Source organism: Odontesthes bonariensis, chromosome 13, assembly GCF_027942865.1.
Source record: "Odontesthes bonariensis isolate fOdoBon6 chromosome 13, fOdoBon6.hap1, whole genome shotgun sequence".
NCBI lineage: Eukaryota > Metazoa > Chordata > Actinopteri > Atheriniformes > Atherinopsidae > Odontesthes > Odontesthes bonariensis.
The window spans coordinates 24,286,734-24,308,753 of NC_134518.1; the positions used below are offsets into that span (position 1 = coordinate 24,286,734).

Consider the following 22,020-nt stretch of genomic DNA (forward strand, 5'->3'; position numbering starts at 1 on the left):
CTTTACTGGGAATTAATCTGTATTAGCATACAATTACACTTTACTGTTTTTACAAAAAGATGCTTTCTGTCCCTTGTGGTTATCCGCTGCTGTTACCAGCTTCTTCTTCTTCTTCTTCTTCTTCTTCTTCTTCTTCCTCTTCTTCTTCTTCGGTGTACTGGACAGGATCTGTGGAGCATGCACAGCGTGGCAAGGCCAGTTTGAGTCTAGTTGAGTGTATACATGCAGGAGTGATTAGGCTGCCAACAGTATAATCTGGGTGTGTTAGTTTGGCTAGGAGATCCTTGATTACGCATGATTTTCTGCATGCATTTTGTTTTCAAAGTCCGGTCTGACTAACAGTAATTCGATTTTTTTTCTCCTGTTCTTACTATCTACAAGATGCACATGATGACTGAACCTGCCTTACTTTGTTAGTGGCGATACACAATGTTTATTTAGCGTTTCAGCCTCTTTGAGTTATATTTACATTGAGTCAGTCAGCAGATGCTTTTTTATCCAAAGTGACTTCGAATTGAGGAACAACATTCAAACTTTTGTGCTATAAGAAACCCTGATACAGCCATACAGAGGAAAAGCAAGTCAGACGTTAGGATGTCGGGTGTTTTCAGAAAACATTTCAAATTTTGTCAATCCGGGTTGTTTGATCATTTATCATCAGAGGAAACTTCATCTGAACATCCAGAGACACGTTTAAGAAACTCACCTCTGGACAGACATCCTAAATCAATCTTTATCACAAAAATCGTTCATCTCAAATATCTATTTTTCATGTTAAATAGTTGTTCCCGATCAGAAGATTAGGTTTTGGCACAGATGTTAATTGAAACAGCAAATTCAATACCAATATGTAGCCTTTAAACCCAAATGTTGTTTGTGCATGTGTGTCTCATATAGCTCATATGTTTGCATGGTGCTGCCCAGTGTTAGTCACTAATGTGTCAAACTAAACTAACCTTGCTCTGATCCTAACCCAGACTGTCTCACCCCAATGTGTAGAGTCGCTGACACGACTGAAGGTTTAACATCTTATCTAACTTCATCTGGAAAAGTTCAAACTAATCAATGTTTATAAATGTTTCACAACACTGCACCATTACTACGGAAGAGTATTAGGGCCAGGCATAAGAAAAAATAATAATATTTTGCCTGTCAAGATTAAAGTCAACATGTCAAGATTAAAGTCCACATGTCGAGAATAAAGTCGTTTCAACATTTCAACTTTATTTTCGACATTTCAACTTTATTCTCGACAGGCAAAATATAAATATTTTTTCTTATGCCTGGCCCTAATACTCTTCCGTACCATTACAGAGCCAGCAGAGACAGGAAGAAAAGGACACTGTTAGCTACTGTAGCTGACTCAAACGGATGCAATTCCAGTTTTAATAAACTTTACAAACTTCACTTGTGAGGAAATCTCCCCGCAGAGGTTCTATTTAAATAAATGAGAGTTACTTTGCACTCCTGCTCAGAGGACGTCTGATTAGTGGAAATTAATTTTTAACAGGAACTACAACATGACAAAAGTAGAAGAGATGTTTGTTCTCAGAAAAATGGTGATCTCATCCTTGGACTTCCTCTTTTTCCTTTACTGACCACAAACAGCTCAGAGCATGCCTTTTTTGAGAGTCCTCATATGTGTTTGGTTATCCCAGATGCGGGGTGTGGACGTGTGCATGTTGACACCTCTCCATGCGCACCACAAAGTAGTTACCAGGAAGCCCTCTGCCCGTGGACAGAAGCTACTGAACGATGAGTCCAGGTAACGGACATGACACGCCGAGAAACGATAATCTAACGCAGTAATTTTCCTCGTTAGAAGAAGAGAGTTACAATCTGAATGACTGATGTTTAATAACGTCATGATAAATGTTCCATCAGAGAGAGACAGAGAGGGTTTAACATAAGCAGATGATTAGAAAAAAAGAGTTTTTTTTATAAATGCCCATGGGATGTTCCTCCGAATATGTTTTAGAGCATCCTCTACCTCGGAGAATGCATTTGAGAACTTTTATCAACTTTAACTGTCATAGTTTGTGAGTAAAATTGTGACAATGGGCAGAGTAATCCAGTCTGAGCACAAATATTCAGGAAAAATTAAAAATGCACCCGTCTACAGATTAATAAGCTTTTTGTTGTCGTTGTTGTTGCTGTTGTATGTAGACATTTATTGATAAAAAAATTATGCATGAGAAAATAAAGCATTTGTAAATCTGTCCTCGATCTATTTCTGTTTTTACTTTGAAAAAAGTAATACAAAAGACCAGTAACAGTGCTGTTGAAGTTTTAAAGTGTCAGATAGAAAAACATTGGCAATATTAGCTCATAATATAACAAAGATCCTGCAACTTTGAACCAAAAAGAGCTGGGATACTGCCTGTCTATGTGATTTCAGATTACACACTGATGCACTGGCACAATAAAGGCCAAAGAACAACCAGGATTTTACATTATAGACCCTTGATATTATTGTAACAAACTGTGTATATTATCACATAAAGAGGTCCAAGTTTTAACAGACAAAGACAGAAAAGGAAACAGAAAATAAGATATGTTTAAGATGTTTGATGATGATTACTTTTTAAAATACATAAAACTGGTTTCAATCTTAGATCTTTGAAGACACGTGTATTCAGTTCATGAGGAGGGAGTTACAGCAGGTTATGGGAATGCTCATGTCGACAAACATGAATTATAAACACAAACATAATGTGTTGCACTATGTGAGAAGAGATGCAAGTGATTTGACACAGATGAACAAGTGTTTGCATGTCTTTGACCACAAAGTTATGACATAAGATAAAATTGAATGAGAAAGTTAATAGTGATAAGCTCCAATGACTTTTTGTCATTTTGTCACTTAAAATAACACAAATATCCAGTTCTTCATACTTTTTTCTACATACAATTTTTAACTAATACTTAAAAAAGCACAGGATTCTTTGCTGGTTGCTTAGCAACGGACTCTAGCAACCGGGACAAGTCTCTGGCTAAGCTTGCTAGCTAAGACGAACATTGAAATTGGGTTCAACCTAACGCGTTGGCCAAGTTGTTAAGTCTGAAAACTGAAATTAAAAAAGAAAATACAACTTTACTTTGTTTACACATACTGAAAAAATCCCCTAAAGTGATTAACTCATTAAGATTAAAGGCATCTGTTGGAAATTACACACACACACACATACACACAAACAAAAAAAAATAGGCCACTTTTAACATTTGGCCATTTTATTGTTGTTTTAGGTAGTGTTTTAACTACTTATTGCTTGTTCAAGTTAAAATTCAATTGTATTTATTAAATGTGTTATCAAAACCTCTAAAGATTTTTACTTCAGCTGTCAATTAATATCAATATAATTAAATTTCTATTTCTATTTCTTAAAGGTTTGAAATGCTTTAAACCTGTTAGACACGACTTCAGTCCACATTATTGTTTCAAAGTGTTACTTTAATAAAATAGAAATTATACGAGCTGGTCATAGAAAAATGTCCAGTTTAAAAACTCATAAACTAAAACACTGAAAATAGCACAAAATATCATGTTAAACCTCCAACAGCACAAAGTCATACATTAAACACGATAGTCATTGAACATATCTCATAATTTAAAAAAAAAAAATATTGCTTTGCTTCTGTCAACCGGGTATAGCTGCTCAGTAGAGACTGCATAGGGGGAACTTTAGTGTGCAAGTCTGCAGAGAAGTGCAATAGGAGATGGAGATGCTCAGATGATATTGTGGAGCAGAGCAACGGCCAGCATGATCAGAGTCAAGGAGGAGGAAGACACAGAGGCAGAAGATTCAGACTCAGGGAAGGGCTGTGTGTTTTTGAGCATCCAGTCCTTTTCCTCCTGAAGACCCTGTTTGTCCAGCTCAGGACCCACCAGCCTTCGGATGGTATCGTAGTATTTATTTAGCCACTGAAGCTGGAGAGAGAAAAAACACTGTTACTGGAACTCTAGAGGCGGTCCTAAAGATGATTACTGCTGTGAAAAACTCATAAGTTTGGTTAACACTCTGGCTAAATATAGCTATGTAACAACAAATTTACATTTTGACCTGATGATGATTTAAGAAGAAGAGTCAGAGGATCACAAATTGAGTTCAAAGTCAAAAAAACTGGGGCTGCAGGTTACATGAGAAGCTCAAAAGTTATTATTCTTCCTATGAGGATCATGAATATGAATCTGCACCAACTTGCAATCTATCCAATATATGTTGAGCTACCAGCGACATACTAAAAGGTTTTTGTCAACACAGTGAAATTATAAGAATATCTTACAGTTTCTTTTCAGATAAGAAGAACCAAAACAGCGCAGTGAAATTCACACGTGGTTTTGTCATTTTCTTCTTCTCTTTCCGTTTAGATCTCTGAGCTGCAGAGAAGCTTTAACCCCAAGTGTAAACGGGGGATTTTAAGAGGAAACCAGCACTCGAATTGCAGGAAAAAGAAAGACCCGGTTGATGTGACACTCTCTTATACCCAAAGGTATTTACAAATCATAACAGGAAACTAATTATAGATTTAGGGAAGTAAACTCACACTATATGTTGTTGGTAGGCATTTCATTAAATTTTTCAGGTCATTAGATTTTTCCTTTTCAGAAAAGCCAGATTTCTTTTAACTGAGAATTTGATGCTGACAGATCCTCACCTGTTCTGAGCTGAGAAGAGAGGTTTCAATCAGCTTTCTGTCGTATGGAACCAGTGACACCGTGTCAAACGTCAAGTAGTTATGTCCGTACTAAAGGCCAGGGGACACATTCGTATAAAAGAAATGAACTTCTCATCAATCTCATCATGCTGTTGAGTCACTAAAAGTTGTAGATGATCAATAAAGTATAGCTTTGTCTTTACCTTTGTATTAGCCGGTATGGCCACGACAACATCTTCTATCCGGATTCCAAAATCGTTCTCTTTATAATATCCAGGTTCTGAGACGTAAACAGGATCAGTTTTTGTATTTCTATACATTCAAACAGTTAAAGCATGACATGCAAAGTTGTTTGTCTGTTTTTCATTTTACTGCTGTTGGCAAACTTGTAAAAAAATGGTCTAAAATCCACCCAGGACAATACAAGAAATCATAACTTGAAAGAATTCTATATATACTCATAAAAAAAGGAGAAAAGCTGAAAAAGAAACTGATACAGTCTCAAAAAAAGGACCCAGTTATGTTTAGTTTCCTCAAACTTAAGGCTCATGGTGTCAGGTAACAAACAAAAGTGACAGCTGAGTACTTTGACATCCCGACTGCAGAGACCCTGGAGGGTTAAAAGGTTCATTGTGTCGTGTCTTTGTATTTTCTGAAGATGTGGATTTCTACTGGAAAAGACAAAAGCCTCACCGATAGATGTGAACATGCCCTCCCTGAAGGGAATGTTGTTGCTCTGAAAGCCAACCGGCCCTGGAAAAACATTGTGAGATGATTTAAAACAGAGACTGTGGAAGCAAAGCTGAAAAAAAGACCGTTGTTGAACAAATGTTATACATACATACGCAGTGTTGCTGCAGATAACAGTTATAATACATTCCAGCTGTTTAACAGCTGCGAGTCAATTTAGAACCGATCACAAAACATTTAATGCTTGTTAATATTTCTATGCCCAAATACAGGAGAAAATGTGTGGCAGGTTTTTATTTTACACGTCTGAATTTTTGAAATTTGAGAATTTGAAGATTGAAGTGAAGATTTTTCAGTGCCGTTGCTGCTGAATTCACATGTGGAAACATTTAGCTTTTGTCAGATGTGTGGTGTGCTGCAACCGCTCTGTTGCTTCTGTCTTGGCCGGGAAACTCTTGCAAAAGAGATCTTTGATCCCAATGAGACTTTTCCTGGTTGAATAAAGGTTATAATGACATATTTCCAGTAGAACTATCACATTTTAAACCTTCAAGGTCTTCTGGATGTACCTTTAATAAGTTAACCTTTAGTTTTTTTCAGGAGTATTCAAGAAAATCTCGCTGTCCGTAAAATGTGGAGGATGAAGTAGGATGTTTACTGTTTCAGCTCCATTGCTGTGGAACAAGCTCATATTTTTCCTGATTTTTGTGTGTTTACCCATCTCCTTTAAAATCTTTTTGTATTTCATAGTCTAAATATTTATCTCCCCTGAACTTTTTTCATCTCCAGAGTTAGAAGCAATTTAGAAATAAAGTGAGTGATCCACTCAAATATTTATACATTATTTTCTGTGACCTAGTGCAAAACAGATGGATTTTATGTGGAATACGCATATGCACAGGGCTATAAAAACCCTAATAATGTTTATCAAACATTGAAATGTTTGTGGCTCATTCTCTTCTGCTGTTTTTTTTTTTTTTACTGATGTAACCACATCACAAGTGGTCATATTGCAAAATGAAAAGTGCACTGCTTGTCACTTTTTCTCATACTCTTACATTAACTCTAACTTGTAATAGACTTTAGTCCAAAGTAAAATCGTATCTGATATATAATGGTTTAGTATAATGTATCACTTGAATCTCCATTTAAGTTCTGTTTGAGCATTGAGCAGCAAGGCATCGAGATTAGAAACTATTCAAACAAAAAAATTGAAATAAAAGGACCCGTACACTCGTGAACTCCAAAGTAGTTTCCGACACCATGACCTGTGCCGTGTCCGTAGTTCAGGCCGACCTCCCACAGTGCCCGGCGACCCAGCATCTCCATGTTCACACCTGTTGAAAAACAAAAGGCCTCATTCAGAGCTCTTATCCAACATCCTGCTGCAGATACAGCAGTGCATCCATTCACAAAAGACATGGAGGAAGAGGGCTCTCTAGTGGTGAAACGAGGAAAGATTTCAGGAGATATTTCTTGTAAATCTCATTAAATGCATTCACCTCTTGTCCCTGAGGGAAAAATGGTTCGAGATATCTCAATATTCCCCTTGAGTACTCGAGTGAAGGCCTCCTGAGAAGCAAAGGACAGGAACGTTATATTTCAGACGTGGCATTAAATATCTGAAAGACTTACAGCATCTCTTGCTAAAAATACCGTTCAGTGTCAGTGCTACCTTTTGCATTTCTGTGGGTGTCCCCCAGTGAACCGTCCGAGTAATGTCAGTGGTCCCGTCTCTGATAGCAGAGAGAAACAGTGTGACTCATTCCGAACGCACGAGGCATGAAGTGAAACTGGAAGAGAGTACGAGTAGAGTGTTTTTACTCACAGATACTGGCCACCGGAATCGACCAGGTACATCTCATCAACTGTCAACCTCCTGTTGGTTTCTTCTGTGGGGCTGCAGCACAGAAAAACAGGAAGTGATGGTAACACTCTGCACCTCTGTCTCAGGAGTTAAAATACTACAAGTCTGAATCAGTCATGTAAGAAAACCACATCACAGCTGATCATTTTCTGACAAATACCTTCACTGTGTAGATTAGAAAAACAGAAGCATGTGTTTCAATTGGTTTGGGACTAAACTGAGCTCTTAAAAAAGGACTATACTCACTCACAAGAGTTCACTGTTTTTCAAATGTACAACAATTAAGAAATAGAAAATACAGGCACTCATTAATCTTGGCATTTTGTCTCTTAATCTCAACCAAAGAGATAAAAGCGACAACTAGCTGATAGTTTGGATCTTTTTCCAGCTAAACTTTGAATGGATGGTGGCACTAGCGCGGTTACTCAAAGAAAGTGTTGTGAATTGAAAAAGGTTGTAATACTGCCCTTTTTTCAAGAATAACATCTAATGAAACCGCTGTTTACAGGAGAACTGAAAAAGAATCAGCTCTGTTGACACCTACTTAATTTAGCTGCTTTGACTGTTAAACAAAACCTCAAACAGCCTTTCACACTGTGACAGATACCCCGCTGTTAAAGCTACAGTACAGTGCATGAGTTTGGATAAGTTATTTTTTGTTCGACTCAAATAAGCTCTTTGAGACTATTTTATGATCCACCTCTTATTATGCAGACAAAGCTGGAAGGGGGAAGTGGAACATCGATAAAAGATAAAAGATAAGAGATAAAAGTGACTTCTTCCTTTACAGTTTACTTTTGCTTATTTTAGGCTTTTACTTTTTCATTATGCTATCTTGTTTTGACCTTCTTTTGCTTTTTATATTTTAGGTGAAATGCTGCCCACCTACTGCTCATCCAGATGAACCCACTTGATGTTCTTGGTGAACAATCACAGTTCATTTAGTTTATTTGCCCAAGATGTGGAACAAGTCACTCCCCAACTTACGCACCTTTGTAGAGCCGGTACATTTTAAATCTGAACTTAGAAATTATTTTTTCAAATTGGCTTTTAATACCTCATATCACTGTGACGCTGTGACATTTGCACCTGCTTTTTGCTTGCTTTCATATTTTTTCTATTTTATGTGTCTTTTATGTTTTTATTCCTGTTTTATCTTCACTGTGAAGCACTTTGGTCACCTTTTGGATGTTGTTAAGCGCTGTATGAATAAATGTAGATTCACTGGTTGACGTAAGCTGCTTGCCTGCTATCGGGAGCAACTTTGGAGTCAGGGTTTTGATTAAGGACACTCCGGCATGTGCGTCGAACCCCAAACTCTGCAATTAATAAACCACAGTTGTTTCTGGATTAAACTAACATCTGTTATGTCAGAACCTGCACACATCAGGTGTGGCGTAGACAAGGCTGCAAGGTTACATAAAGATGGAGATTTTTTTTGTGGTGATGATGAAACTGACATGTTTCGTACATTTTAGTATTAGTATTTACTTTATACAATTCATATGAATATACTGTTCATCAAAAACATGCCAGAAAATCCAAGTACCTGTTTTGGCCTTTTTACTTTTCATAAAAAACAAAAAAGCTTGCATTTTGATGCAGAATCAGTTTCAATTCTACCAGTTCTGCTCATTAAAGCTATTAGATGAATCTAAATGAAACGAACAGTCAGGTCTGCTGCAGGTACAGCTAATGTAACTGTTGCATTTTTGTGTGACAGTCTAATCCAGATGTGTAATGTGGGCCTTACAGAAGTCCCATTAAGACCTTTCAGGGAACGTGTTTATAGAGCTGTAATTCAATCTTTGAAAGGCATTTTTAGTTCAGCTTCATTACTTTTTGTTTGCTTTTACTTTCACACTTTGATTTTATGTTGAATGTCTCTTTTTTGGGACCATGTTGGAAAAAAAGTGTCTTCTCTGTCAGTTGGATCGTGGATATAAGAAAATCTGGCTTTAGAAAAAAGTTATTTAACAAGCGCAACAAGCTTAACATGTGACCACACCCAACATGCCCTTTTACAGGCGTTAGAGAGCGAAAGAGACACGTTTAACATGCAAGAAAAGAGGTCAGTAAGAGGATAAGGAACATGAGTCATTCTCACCTGTAATGGGCAAGAGCAGCATTGGGTCCACTTGCAGAGATTGTTTCAAAACTCGGGCCTCTGCTATCCTTCTGTTTGCTGTAATGATCTTTATATTAGCTGTAACATCTAACTATAAAGTGTGTGTTTTAATTACAATTATTATGATGACGTCATCAGACTCCACAGGGCAACATGCTGCGTGTTAGTTCTCCCAAACCTCAGGTAAATATGTTCTACTCACTTGCGACATTGATTGACATATTCTGCAGCACTCAGCTCAGTCTCCTTCCCCTCTGGAACGACCTTTTCCAGCCACATCAACAGCTGGATTACAGCGACTGCATCTCTCACCTGCACAGTCACAATGACTCACTGATCAGGAGAGTCTCCGCAAAGTGTGTGATCACTCATGTTCAAGCTTTCAGTCACATCAATAAGTGTCCTACTGGACTGAACAGTAATAATCGACTTTGGCTTGTTTCTGTTTGTGGAGGACGTACATGAGCGTCCCTCAGTATTCGCTGCTCAGTCTCATCTTTCACCGCTTTAGTCGTCAACACAGGAGAGTAGGAGCTTGTCATGAGTTTGTCCTGCATGAGACCAAAAGACAATAATCATAGCCCAGAATACTCAATTGTTGCTATCGAAAATGCATTAGGCATTTATTCATTCACGGGGTGCAGAATGATTGATTCCACAGAGATAATACCTGTGGTGTGATGATCTCATAAAGTGCGTAGTTTGTGTACTCTATACCGATCCACACTTTAATCCTCGGCTGGGCCACATACAGTTTCAGATCTTCAAGGACAGAGTCATAACCTTTCAGCTGCACACAGAGGGCCCCGTTACAGGAGGTGTTCAGGTACACCTTCAAATCTTCAGTCACTCGGTCGGTGTGGACAAAGAGCCTGTGGTTCATGTGAAGGAGACATACAATAAATGTGACATTTTCACACATGATATAAAAACCACTGACTGTGTTGTGTATTTCTTACCAGATCTCATTCATTGTGAGAAGAGTGTAGGAGTAGAAGAAGGGATTGTATGGAATGTCGTTGCCACGCAGATTAAAGAGCCCTGACAGCAAAAACAAAACAGCACCTCTGAGAGTAAGCAGCAGTTCTCACATTCATTCGCATCATCTACATCCATCCCTTGGACCACAAAGCTCCGTTTGCATCCATCACGGGTGTTTGATGTACGTGACTTCCTCTGTGCTCCTGTCATTTCAAACGCGCTCACTAATTCTGAAATCAGCACTCACAGTCAGGAATAGATTGAAAAGCGGCTCACCACCTGGATCTTTAGGAAAACGCCTTTGAATAAATCCCTTTTATCTTACACCTTTCTGAGCTGAAGTCTGATTAACTCCTACATCAAACACTTATTGCTGTGCCTGTCAAATCAGTAGCCTTTTAAGGAAAAGTCAACTCTATTTTCATTAGACTTCTGCAGGTTGTTGACATTTCTCGCTGTTTGATTTCCCACTGAGACAGTTTCATGCTCTGAAATTCAGATTTGTGCTGCGTCTAATGCATATCCTGAGCTGGACTGCAAGCTATGATAATGCAGGATTCTTTTTTATGGATTTACGTATTTATCCATGATAATACGTAATATGATGATAGTTTGATGCCATTAAGGCCATGTATTATCACTTTAGAAAGCTGATAAAGTTAGTGATGTGTCTTTCCAACCAAATTACTTTTATTAGAAATTATATTTTCATTCTAAAATGGGGATATATTTTAGAGAGTTAGTGTAGTTTGTGTTTGACAACCAGGTGTCAGGATGTTGGTGTTATACCAGAGAGAATCAGGGCCAAAACAAACACCGTGCTCTGTAGCTACATGTCACTGACAGCCTGCGTGGTGTTAGTGGTACTGAGGAGTCAGGAGGCAACTAAGTTTCATTTACAGGTAGATTTATTTAAGCTGAGCAGCAAATGAGCTCAGAATGCAACACTAATGAGTTATAGAGCAAAAAGACTGGGGACACACATCTGTTTAAGTACTTTCTGAGGCTGTGAGGAGCCTCTACACACTCCACAATTAGAGCTCCTGTAATGCGTTTATAAGATTAATATTTCAGCTGCATTACTGTGGGTTTATATTACGGCAGGTTTTATAAATCAACATGATCTTACTCACAGGCTGTTTCATCCAGAGCTGAAAGAAGAAGAGCCGTGGGCTCGTATGGATTGTCCCTCATCAAACTCCGAATGTGCTCCACCTTCGTCTGCCAGGACCTTTCTGCAAAGAGACACACTTTACTTTTATTTTTATCCATCGCCATGTGTTGAGATGTTCTCGTGGACAGGAATGACGTCCTGTAATGTTCCATATCAAATGTATAATCCCCTCAATTTCTTTTAAACCGGCAAAAAGAAAAAGACACAACAACTAAAATGAACAGCATCTCATTGCCTTTAGAAAGTGAAACGAAAACACCTTTCTACACCTAAATGAGAACAAGACAGATGTGGCTGTTATTGGTCCTTCACCAACACCACTTTAAGCTCAGCCAGCCACCAAAGGGCATTAACTTTCAATCTCTATGCACATGCCAAGAGTGTTGGACAGACAATTAGATTATATTTCAAGGCTGAAGACCGTCCTCTCTAGTACTGACATGAAGCCTGCTACTGCATTCTTCATCCCTTTAGAGCTGCAGCTCTTTGTATTTGGGTATGAGCCAGTTCCAGTTGTTTTGTCTGCAACTGGTGCAGGTGCTGCTCCATTTCACCACCAGATCTCTTAGATCCCCTCAACAATTGTTCTGAAATGTTCCTCTATCGAAGTAAAGTCAATTTTGGCCTCAGAGTGGCCTGTTCTAAGTTTTAGAACAGCCTTCTGCTCTCTGCTTCATCTTCTGAAACATTTAAAACACATCTTAAGACATACATACGTTCCTTGTCTTTTAACTTGACGTTCTTTGCATTGTAAGCATTTTATTGTTTTATTTTTATTTTTGTAACCATCTCCTTTATTCATAGCACCCTTTTAACTTGTTCTCTTATTTTACAATCAAGCTAATAGTTTTGGTAGCATTTCATTTTACGGTATATGTTTTTTTTAGATATATGGTATCTAAAAAAAAAATCAACCAACATAGAACAATGGGATTTTGTCAAAACAAGTGAGAAAAACCACTGTCTTTGGAGCTCTTTAGCTCAGACACACTTTGCAAGTTGCAATATGCAGCTGGCCCGCACGGTCAGTGTAGGGTCAACTTTCTTGGTTTAGCTCATTGAACTTATGCAAATGTATTTCACATATTCAAATGGGAGAGGTTACAGGAATAACCTTACATATAGGCAATATCCTCACTGCCAGCAAACATGAATGTTATCGCCACGATCTGTGAATCACGCTCACTGAACAATATTTTGTTTCAGGCAGAGACCACAGACTGTATATGGAGTTTCTGGTGTCATCATTCTGCAGACAGTGAAAGCACCCTGCAGCTCCACTCAGTCAGGTCAGTCTCATGTTAAGTCTTAACTTGTCAGTGGTAGGAAGAAGTATTCAGAAGCTTTACTGCGGAAAAAAGTGCTAAAACAACATTGTGCACATATTTATTTCACATGTTAAGCAGTTAAAACTGTCCACTGTGAACAATGAAGAAATATCTAGATGTTTTAAAAGATGGACATGGAGTTCCTTATTATTGCAATTGTGAGGCTGATTATAAATTTACTGATTATTTTCTCAGTTGATTGATTCACAATCCAAGAAAAAGAATCTAGAACCTAATCCGCATGTTTGATTTCTCCAAACATCTAACTGAACAAAAGTGATGAAAGAAATATTTGCAAGTTTGCATATTCAGTGAAATGTATTTTCTTTTACATAAAAACTGAAGTGATTATCAAAGATGGTTTCTTTAAGGTGGAATGAAACCAAGTACTTCAGCTCTACTTCTCTATGAGATATAATCTTTTAGCAAACAGCACATTTTATTAGCTCGATACATTCTTTCTGTCAAAAAGAAGTAAAAACATTTTGTAGTTAAAGCTAGTAGATAAATGAAGTAGGGCAAATATTACAACATTTTACTACTTATAATAGTAAAGCACTTTGATATATCAATCTGTTTGTTTACACTTTAAATGCTTATTTTTGAAAATGTTATTCTCATGCATAATGACCCCAGCCAGCTCGAGTTGATTCCTTTATTGTCCTGTTTTACCATTTGGTAGAGCCCACCTTTCAATGACTTTACTTAGGGATGGGAATCAAAAACCGGTTCTTTTTGATAACCGGTTCCCAGTATTTCAATTCCTGGGAATCATTTGCCAATTTTGCAAACGATTCCCTTATCGATTCCAGTGGGCGCGAATGACGTCACCGCGAGTCCAGTACAGCTAGCAGTCAACAGTAAACATGGCGCCCAAGCTGTACAAACGCTTTCAAGTTTGGTTGCACTTCACTAAAAAAGACGACAACAGGGAAACTTGCAATACTTGCAAAGTAGATATTTCATGAAAGGGAGGAAATACTACCGACATGCAGAAACATTTGCGCACACAGCATGCAATAACTATGAATGAATGTTGCGTTTTCGATCCGCTCCGGACTAACGTTATCTGTCACACCTTTCCTCACTTTACTCCCTTTTTACCCCCGTTTAATTTCTCAAATGATATTATGTACATGTGACATTACTGTGGTCATTAACTCGTGTTTCCCTGTTCCAACAGGTATCCTTTGGATGGGGTTACAGTGTTTTTTCCCCGTCTTTTCTGTCTTCTCAAACCCTTCCTGAGTCTGGTTCTGCCAGATGTTTCTTCCTGTTAAAAGGGAGTCGTTCCTCTCCACAGTCGCCTCAGGCACACTCAGGACGGGAAATTGGACTGAGGACAAGTTTCAGTGCAATCTGTTGGTTTCCTTACCCAGGAAATTGTTTTTGAATTGGCTCTATATGAATGATGAATTGGATTATATTGAAAATAATTCTGATTACAATGAATTGAATTCCAATTTGTTTGAATTGGACTATACTATTTAAGTGCCTTGAGATGACATTTGTTGTAATATGGCGCTATATAAATAAAACTGAATTGAATTGAATTAACGTTAGTGAATCTCAACCCAGCAGCAGCAGCAACATTAGCATGTCCTCGGCTAATACTGTAAATAACTAACTAACTAACAAACAAACACTGCCTATCATGTTAGCGCCATTTGCCTCATTGTAAAACTTGCTATTAGTAACGGTTAAGGTTAAATGAATGCCTTCTCATGCATTACATTTAGATGACCATCACGAGATACAGAGTCTGACTGGCTCCGAGCCAGAGGCTGGCAGTTCTACCTCCAGTTCACGTCTTCCTCTAGCTTCTCCTTTCACCGAAACAGGGAAGAGTAAAATGACCCAGGCCAGGATAGCGAATGTCACAGAGCAGTAATTAAGTTTTTGATAAAAGGCTTGCCCCCATTTGCCACAGTAGATGCCCCTGAATTTTGGTAGATGAATGTGTTCAATTGTATGCTAAGTCAGAAAATGTCAAAGTTGCATGTTTTCCTCCAAGTTAACCAGATGTTTCACTCAGTCATTCATTCTTTTTATATATTTTCTACAGGGCTCTCAAATTTTCAAGTTTGCTTGGAGTGAGATTCGGGCGGGGCAGGGGCCGGGCCGTGAGCGCGGGGAGTTTCTTTCGTTTTTTTTTTTTTTGGGGGGGGGGGGGGGGGGGGGGGGGGCTGGTTCCTTGCAGTATCCCATCACCATAAACTAGCCACTTAAAGAACAAAGAAATTGTTTTATTTATAACAAAATCACAAATCTTCACTTTTACACTAAATTCTGCTATATTTTAAAATAAATTGTTTTAGGTATGCAAAGTCTTAACAAACAATTTTTTTTTATGAGTGTTGTTGTAAGTGTTTGTGGCAGATTTTGATGCTAGATGACTGATATTGGGGGCTCCCATTTAAAGCACAGCCATTTTCACAGTCATGATGGATGACAGAGTTCCATTCAGAAACAAAGTGTTCCTGGTCTTGGTTTTATTGAGCCCCACCATGGAAAAAACCCTCTCTGCATCAGCATTTCAGTGTGGCAGAACTAATACCAGTTTGGCAATTGTAGATAGCCTTGGGAATCTGCTCATACCAGTCACCTTTGAAAAAAATTAACCACGGAAGCCTAATTACACTCCTACATATTTTTCATTTTTCATTAAGTTGCTCATGTCAAAGGGTGTGTGCTGAATATTTAGGCCTACTTACTCCAACGAACACTTTAATCGGCAGGTATTGGTCTTTTACAAAGAGTAGGAATACTATAGTAACTAATAAAAGATTCAAATAAATGAAGATATGACCTGCTGATGACCTGATGGTTCCACCTCCAGCTCGTCTACAACTTCTGCACACGTGCTTGCAGCTGAAAGCTATTTCAGACCTCACCCGGCAACAAGAAATTCTGTTTTCTGATTAGCTGAGAAATTCTATTTTGTGATTTGCCGATGGGTTGCTAAATCAAGACAGCTGTACCAGAGCTATTCTGAGCTGTACTAGCGCACAGTAACCTGCCATTGACTCGTTTATAGTATCAGCCATTAGAATTTCTGTGCGACGAAGTTGATCATTTCTCAGCGTGAGAAATGGCATGTGTGGCGTGTGAGCGTGTGAACTTGTTGAAATGCGTGTGTTTCACGCTCATTGCGTGAGACTTGAGAGTCCTGTTTTCTAGGCAGATAAAGATTCTCAACCCTAAGTACAAAGCCCCAAATAGAGACAGTTTAACTAACATGACTCATGTTACTTCTAAACTAAACAAAGTTTATTCTAATCGACCTGTTTGTTGTCCTTTTCCCCCAAATGAGAATCGATAAGGGAACCGATAAAGAACCGAATCGTTATATTAAGCAGAATGGAAAATGGAATTGGAATCGTAAAAATCTTATCAATTCCCATCCCTAACTATACTGCATCTTATTTAAAGATTTGTGTAAGCAAACCTACTGAAACAATCTCTACCACTCAGTTTAGGTACGTAGCGCTAACAGAAATGATGGAACTATGTTCAACATGGGTTTTCTTTCGAGGTCTGTTTTGGTCTCTGCCTAAATGTGAATCAAATATTTGACTGTTTAGCCACTAAATGATTCACTGTGTTCACTCTTTGTCACTCTGAGCGTTTTTTGTTAAACATTTGTTTAGTTGGAATGATGAGAGTAAACCAGACAAGATTTAAACTGAAACACCAGATTAACTAATATGTTTCCACTGTATGAGCAGCAGTCTCTATTTCACACAGATAAACTTCCATCCATCTATTTTTTTTAAATCAAGTTTCGGGTGGCAGAGGACCGCTGACAGCTGCTGTGGGCTGAGAGGTGGTGTACCGATGGACGGGGCGCCAGTTCCTTCCTCGGGTCAATTTATAAACATTAGTTAACCTGACATGCTTGTTTCTGGACATTGGGAGGAAGCCGGAGTAGCCGGGGAGAAGCCACACATGCTCAGGGTGAACGTGCAAACACTCCATACAAAAAGGCCCCAGACGGGATTCAGAACCAGGTGCTGTGAGGTGATGCTGCAAACCACCACGTGGAAATTAGAGATTCATAAAAATATTGATCATGGGAGGTTTGAAATTGTGATCACTAAATGCTGTTGTAAATGTGATGCTTCAAACTAAATGCAGAAACCTAACAGTGTTCCTCCAGTAACTTTGTCCTTCTCCTTGATTTCCCTGTTGTCTACAAAAGATTTCATTACTTTATGGACTCCATCCTGACAATCAGCCAAGAATAAGAACAAGCTTTACATCCAATCTATGAGACGGCATTTATACAAGACTGACTTAAAGCCTTGTGCACACACAGACCATTAAGTTTATGGTGCTCTCCATTTGTTCCATTTTCTGCTCTCCAGTCATAAAGACTAATAAGACTCTAGAGGATCCAGACAACGTCCTCATCAGGAGTCTTCCTCATCCTTTTAAGTCAGTGTTTAATCTTTCAGCCAGCCGTAAAAACATGAACATAATGTAAAAACCTGTTTATGGCTGTGTTTGCTGAGTTGCTTATTGCTCTCTGTCCAGTTTGCAGGTATTTATCAGCTCGAAGATAAACGGCACCATGCAGGTAGACGGGCAGACTAAGTGTGTGTGTTCAAACACACACGCTGCAGGGAAACCTACGTATCACTCTGTCAGGCAGGCGAGTGAGGCTGTCAGGTGGGAGCTCCGGTCTGTCCTTCCACACTTGGTCGACCAGGTTAACAGGGATGGACTTGAGGCTGCGATTGCTCGACTCCAGATTGATTTCGTAGTCTTCCTGCGTCTCTAATGGAGGAAATTACAGAAGATAACACACTGAACTGAATCAATAACAAGTAAACAGTCTGCGTGGAGTCTGGTGGCTCCATCAATAATCTTCCATCTACTACGACGAGAGCATTATTGATGTTAAGCTGGACTGTCAGGTGAGGAAAAGAAGTGAGACTCACTGAGGGAGAAGAGGAAGGGATCAAAGCCGATCTGGCCGCCTTGTGGTACCTCGGAGATGAGCCACTCGGCAACGCTGCTGATGGACCCTAGAACATCACCCGAGACAATTACTGACTTCACAGAGCGTGACAGAATATAAAAGATTATTACAATATTTGATTTTTGACAGAGTAGGTTTGGAATAAATCAAATGCTTTGCTAAAAATGTGGGCTGAAATATTCCAGTTCCTATAAATGTGATTATCATGATACAGAATACACAAGTCTGCTGAGAATACACTCAAGGGTGCATCAAGCAATGTGTCGGCGTGATTACTGATATTAATGATTAATATTCAGTTAGTATAAGGGTACATACGGGTGCATTAGATACAAAAGTATAAACAGTGGGAGAAATCAACAGGGATTTTCAGAAATAGGATATCAAACATTTGGAAATCTAATAAATGTAAAGGGTTGTGTGCTGCTACTTTGGGTATCATGAATGATGTGACATTTGATTTGGATGAGTGTAAAATGAAGACCTCAGCTTGTTGCTGGAAATTAGTTCAAATTTAAGTCACACTTTGTCGCTCCAACCTCTGAATACTATAAGAATACATTGCTTTGGTGTTCCAGTTTTAGTTAAGTTAATTGTGTAGCTCAGCGGGCATAAATGGGTGCCTCTAATCCACTCTTCGTTTCTATTAGTTGAACATTCATTTTATATTCTATATTTATATTATAATTCTAGCCCTGATGTAATCAGGAACATTTCATTCCTTGCCTCAGTGTTTCGTATTTGTCTGTTTGAATCATTTCTGGCGCAGAGGAATCAGCTTTTTCAGTGACTGTACTTGTTTGTAGGATTTCTATTTCATGACAATTATTCACATTGAGAAATTCATGAGTCTCACTTTGTTCAGTAGTGTTTAACAAGCATTTGGCACTCTGCTGAGTCCTGGACTAACATCAAACATACAGAAAAGAATTCTTTCTGCGAGTTTCTCCACAGCATTGTTTTCACTTTTGTGCTTTACAAACGCTTGAAAATCAGTGTTTCTGCACAAACAAGCCTTGGCTTTGAGCTTTTTTTTTTTTTTGATGAAAACCCAGTAACAACATGGGCAGTGTGTTATGGGCTATTTTTGAAAACAGAAAAAAACCAAAAAAAACAAAAACATTCAATTGGAATCTATGTGTGCTGTGTTGTCATAACAAGTAAGCACAATGTGATCACCCCTACCATCTTTTTCCAGCCCCCAGTTGCAGTCCAGTTGTCTCTCAGCTTGAACCCAGTAGCGGCTGTCTGTCCACAGAGCGGCCTTGGTCTGAGTAACTACGGCAGTGCCTGGGGAGAGGCAGGACAGCAGCTGTGCTATGAAGTGGGCAGTGCTTACAGTGAATTACAAATGACTATAAATGTCACATGTGACTTAGAACAATGCGTGATGAGACAGCTAATGTAGAAAAATGCGAGCATGGGAGGGAGAAACAGGACGGTGAATAAAAAGACAGCAACCAGGAGATGTGTGGTGGATATATAATTGTTTTTTTTAGATTATCAAGCGTTGCAACCACAAATCAGATATAAACTTTGACAGAAACAGCTCAGCATATCCCTGAATCTGAGACATCGCACATTTGATTCTTTTCGGCAGAACAGAAAATGAGACTCTCTTTACGGAGTTTGGCATTAGGATTGTCCTGGTGTAAACATCAATTTACTGACCTGTCATCTCTTTTCTTTTGAAAGCAGAGCACAGAAACATGAATAAATGTTAATTCTGTTCACTGTCACAGACCTCTTGATCTATCAGTCAAGCAACTCTGCGAGGGCGAGCGCCAACAAATGAGAGGCTGCAATGATGCAGTGAGTGAAAGCGATGAAAACAAATGAACGAGGAGCCGGGGAGGATGTGGGATGAAAGTAGAAGAGCATTGTGACCGCAGCACTCAGACAGGGGGAGTTGAGTCATAAGCAGGAGGAGGAGGAGGAGGATAGGACTGTACCTGCGGAGCCTGTAAAACCAGTCATGAAGGCCATCCTGCCATCACGTGGTGCGATGTACTCGCTCTGTCAGGGAGACAGTGGGTTAGAACCGCACACACACAAGCTTTAAGCCCAGATGGGTTAATTATGAGGTACGGCAGATGTACCAGGTGAGCATCAGTGCCAGGGATGATGTAGGCAAAGATGTTCATAGGAAGCATTTGGGCTCGTAGCTCCTGCAGCTGGAGAGTGGTATTCACCGCTGTGCTGGGGAGGTACTGACACACACACACACACACGAGGAGGGAAAAGCCTTAAAACTGGATTCAAATCTAAGAAGCTGCTGATTCATCTCCTTCTCTATCTAGTTCTGTAATACATTAACTGTATAACACTTGTATTTCGTAACATGAGAACACTGTATAACTTCTTTGAGGTCAAAGTTACATCATAATTACTGTGATTTTATGGAAAGAAGTCTAAGAATAGAAGATATGTTAAACTGAAAATGCTCTCTCTTACCGGTGGAGTTGCAGAGCAGTTCCTCTCAGTTTGCTCGTATACAACAGCACCAACAATGTTTCCTGAAAGCACAGAACGCAATTTTTTTTTTTACAATTCACCGTGAACTTTCAGTATATTTCTTAGTTCAGTTAAACCAGATGCATTTTTTTCTATTTATTTTCACTGAGTATTTTCCTGCTCTTTGAGTGTCAAGTTGACAATAAATGGGACTAAAAGCTCAGTTTTTATGATGAAAAAAAAACATAGAAAAGGAGATAATATTCATCCATTGGCAAAAACTCCTCAAATAGGATCAATGCTATCAATCAAGATAGTGTAATTAAATTGAGTCTTTTTTTAGTGTAATTAAATTGAGTCCTCTGATCTGTTGAACACGCAAAAAACACAATGAAGGATATGAACAGAGCTGTTATCTCCCCCTAGAACAAACGATGTAAAGAGCTACCGAAGGCACAGAAAGAGTCTTTTTACAGTTGGAGATGTGCAATCAGACTGATTTTACTATCAAAACAGACCTGACCTACAGTAATTCCACTGTAACATATGAGCTGCTTTTACACTCACATCAACACTTTCTGCAGTCATAAAATAACAGAAATTTCTATTCTCAGAGTGATTCAATAAGGATAGCTGAGGTGGATTACTAAGCATTTAAGATGAACTCTTTACCTGTCAGTGCTGCCACAGACAGAGCCAACAGCCACGCACAGTAAGGCATCTTCAACCCGCTATGAACAGATCCGCTCTCAGACTGGCTACTGATCTCATGTGCATGCAGGCTATGAGAGAAAGTGTGTGCGGGTGTCTTGTGAGAGAGTGTGTGTGGGTGCTTGTAACTGCTCATAGGACTGTCCTCCCCACCTCCCTCTCTTCCTCCTGCTCTGCCACCACTCATTATCTCCTCTCCCTGCAGCCCTGGTGGGAATCACATGCAGTGTCTTTGGGACTTGATTTCAAGGCTCTACAACAATTGTTTCCTGACCTTAAACATGTGCCAAGCCACAATAATCACCCACCTGTTTTTTTTTCCTGCTTCAACTCGCTCATTGTTTTTACAAAGAATTATGGGATGTTGAAGAAGCAGTATTATACTAAAAATCATGGATAAATAGAATAGAATTGATTGATACTTAATTAAACCCTAAAGAAAAATGACATTGTCGCAGTATATAGAACAAGTATAATAGAATATAAAAGCTGCAGAAAAGGAATGTGAATCAACTGAATGAAATGTGGTATCAAGTGAATTTGAATCAGTTTCCAAATCTGGTTTCAAAAGAGTAAAGTAGGTTGTAAACGCCAGAGAACGGCAGTAGAGATATTAGCAATGAAGCCACAGTAGAATAAGTAGATATCCTGACCAGAAACAAACGTCCAGGAAGAAAATGTAACAACTAGAGCAGTAGACGTATACAAGAGGCAAAGTACTTAAATCTATGGGAATATCTGGGATGCTATGAATACCATCTCTAGGAAACAGCTGTTCAGTCATGTCATTTTAATCTTTGCCAGGTCCGATTAGATTTGAAAAAAAAAGTTTCCTTCGCTCTTAGTTTGCATCAGGTCTTCTTCCAAATGGGCACAAACCACACAAAAATCCTTGCATAAGTGGAAGTTCTTTTATTTTATTTTATATTTTTTACCATTTCCATTCACCTTTACTTGTTCACATCTTGTAGATACGAATCATAAACTACATGGGACACTGGCAAATGATAATCTAAATAGAATAAACAGATGAAAAAGGACAAATAT

The 22,020-nt window shown here is 38.8% G+C and overlaps 1 protein-coding gene across 1 annotated transcript; it reads right to left on the minus strand.

Moving 5' to 3' along the window:
• Positions 1-2,144: 2,144 nt before the first annotated feature.
• On the minus strand, positions 2,145-21,004 carry xpnpep2 (X-prolyl aminopeptidase (aminopeptidase P) 2, membrane-bound). Its single transcript, XM_075480699.1, has 21 exons — positions 20,935-21,004; positions 20,263-20,324; positions 19,908-20,018; positions 19,761-19,824; positions 18,994-19,098; positions 17,768-17,854; positions 17,460-17,603; positions 11,456-11,557; positions 10,301-10,382; positions 10,012-10,213; positions 9,803-9,892; positions 9,544-9,653; positions 9,321-9,398; positions 7,175-7,246; positions 7,022-7,082; positions 6,849-6,918; positions 6,579-6,683; positions 5,350-5,409; positions 4,860-4,936; positions 4,657-4,746; positions 2,145-3,928 (listed from the first exon to the last, which is right to left on the minus strand). Exons 1-21 carry the CDS (start codon positions 20,981-20,983, stop codon positions 3,728-3,730), a joined length of 2,022 nt encoding a protein of 673 aa, XP_075336814.1. The 5' UTR covers positions 20,984-21,004; the 3' UTR covers positions 2,145-3,727.
• Positions 21,005-22,020: the final 1,016 nt, after the last annotated feature.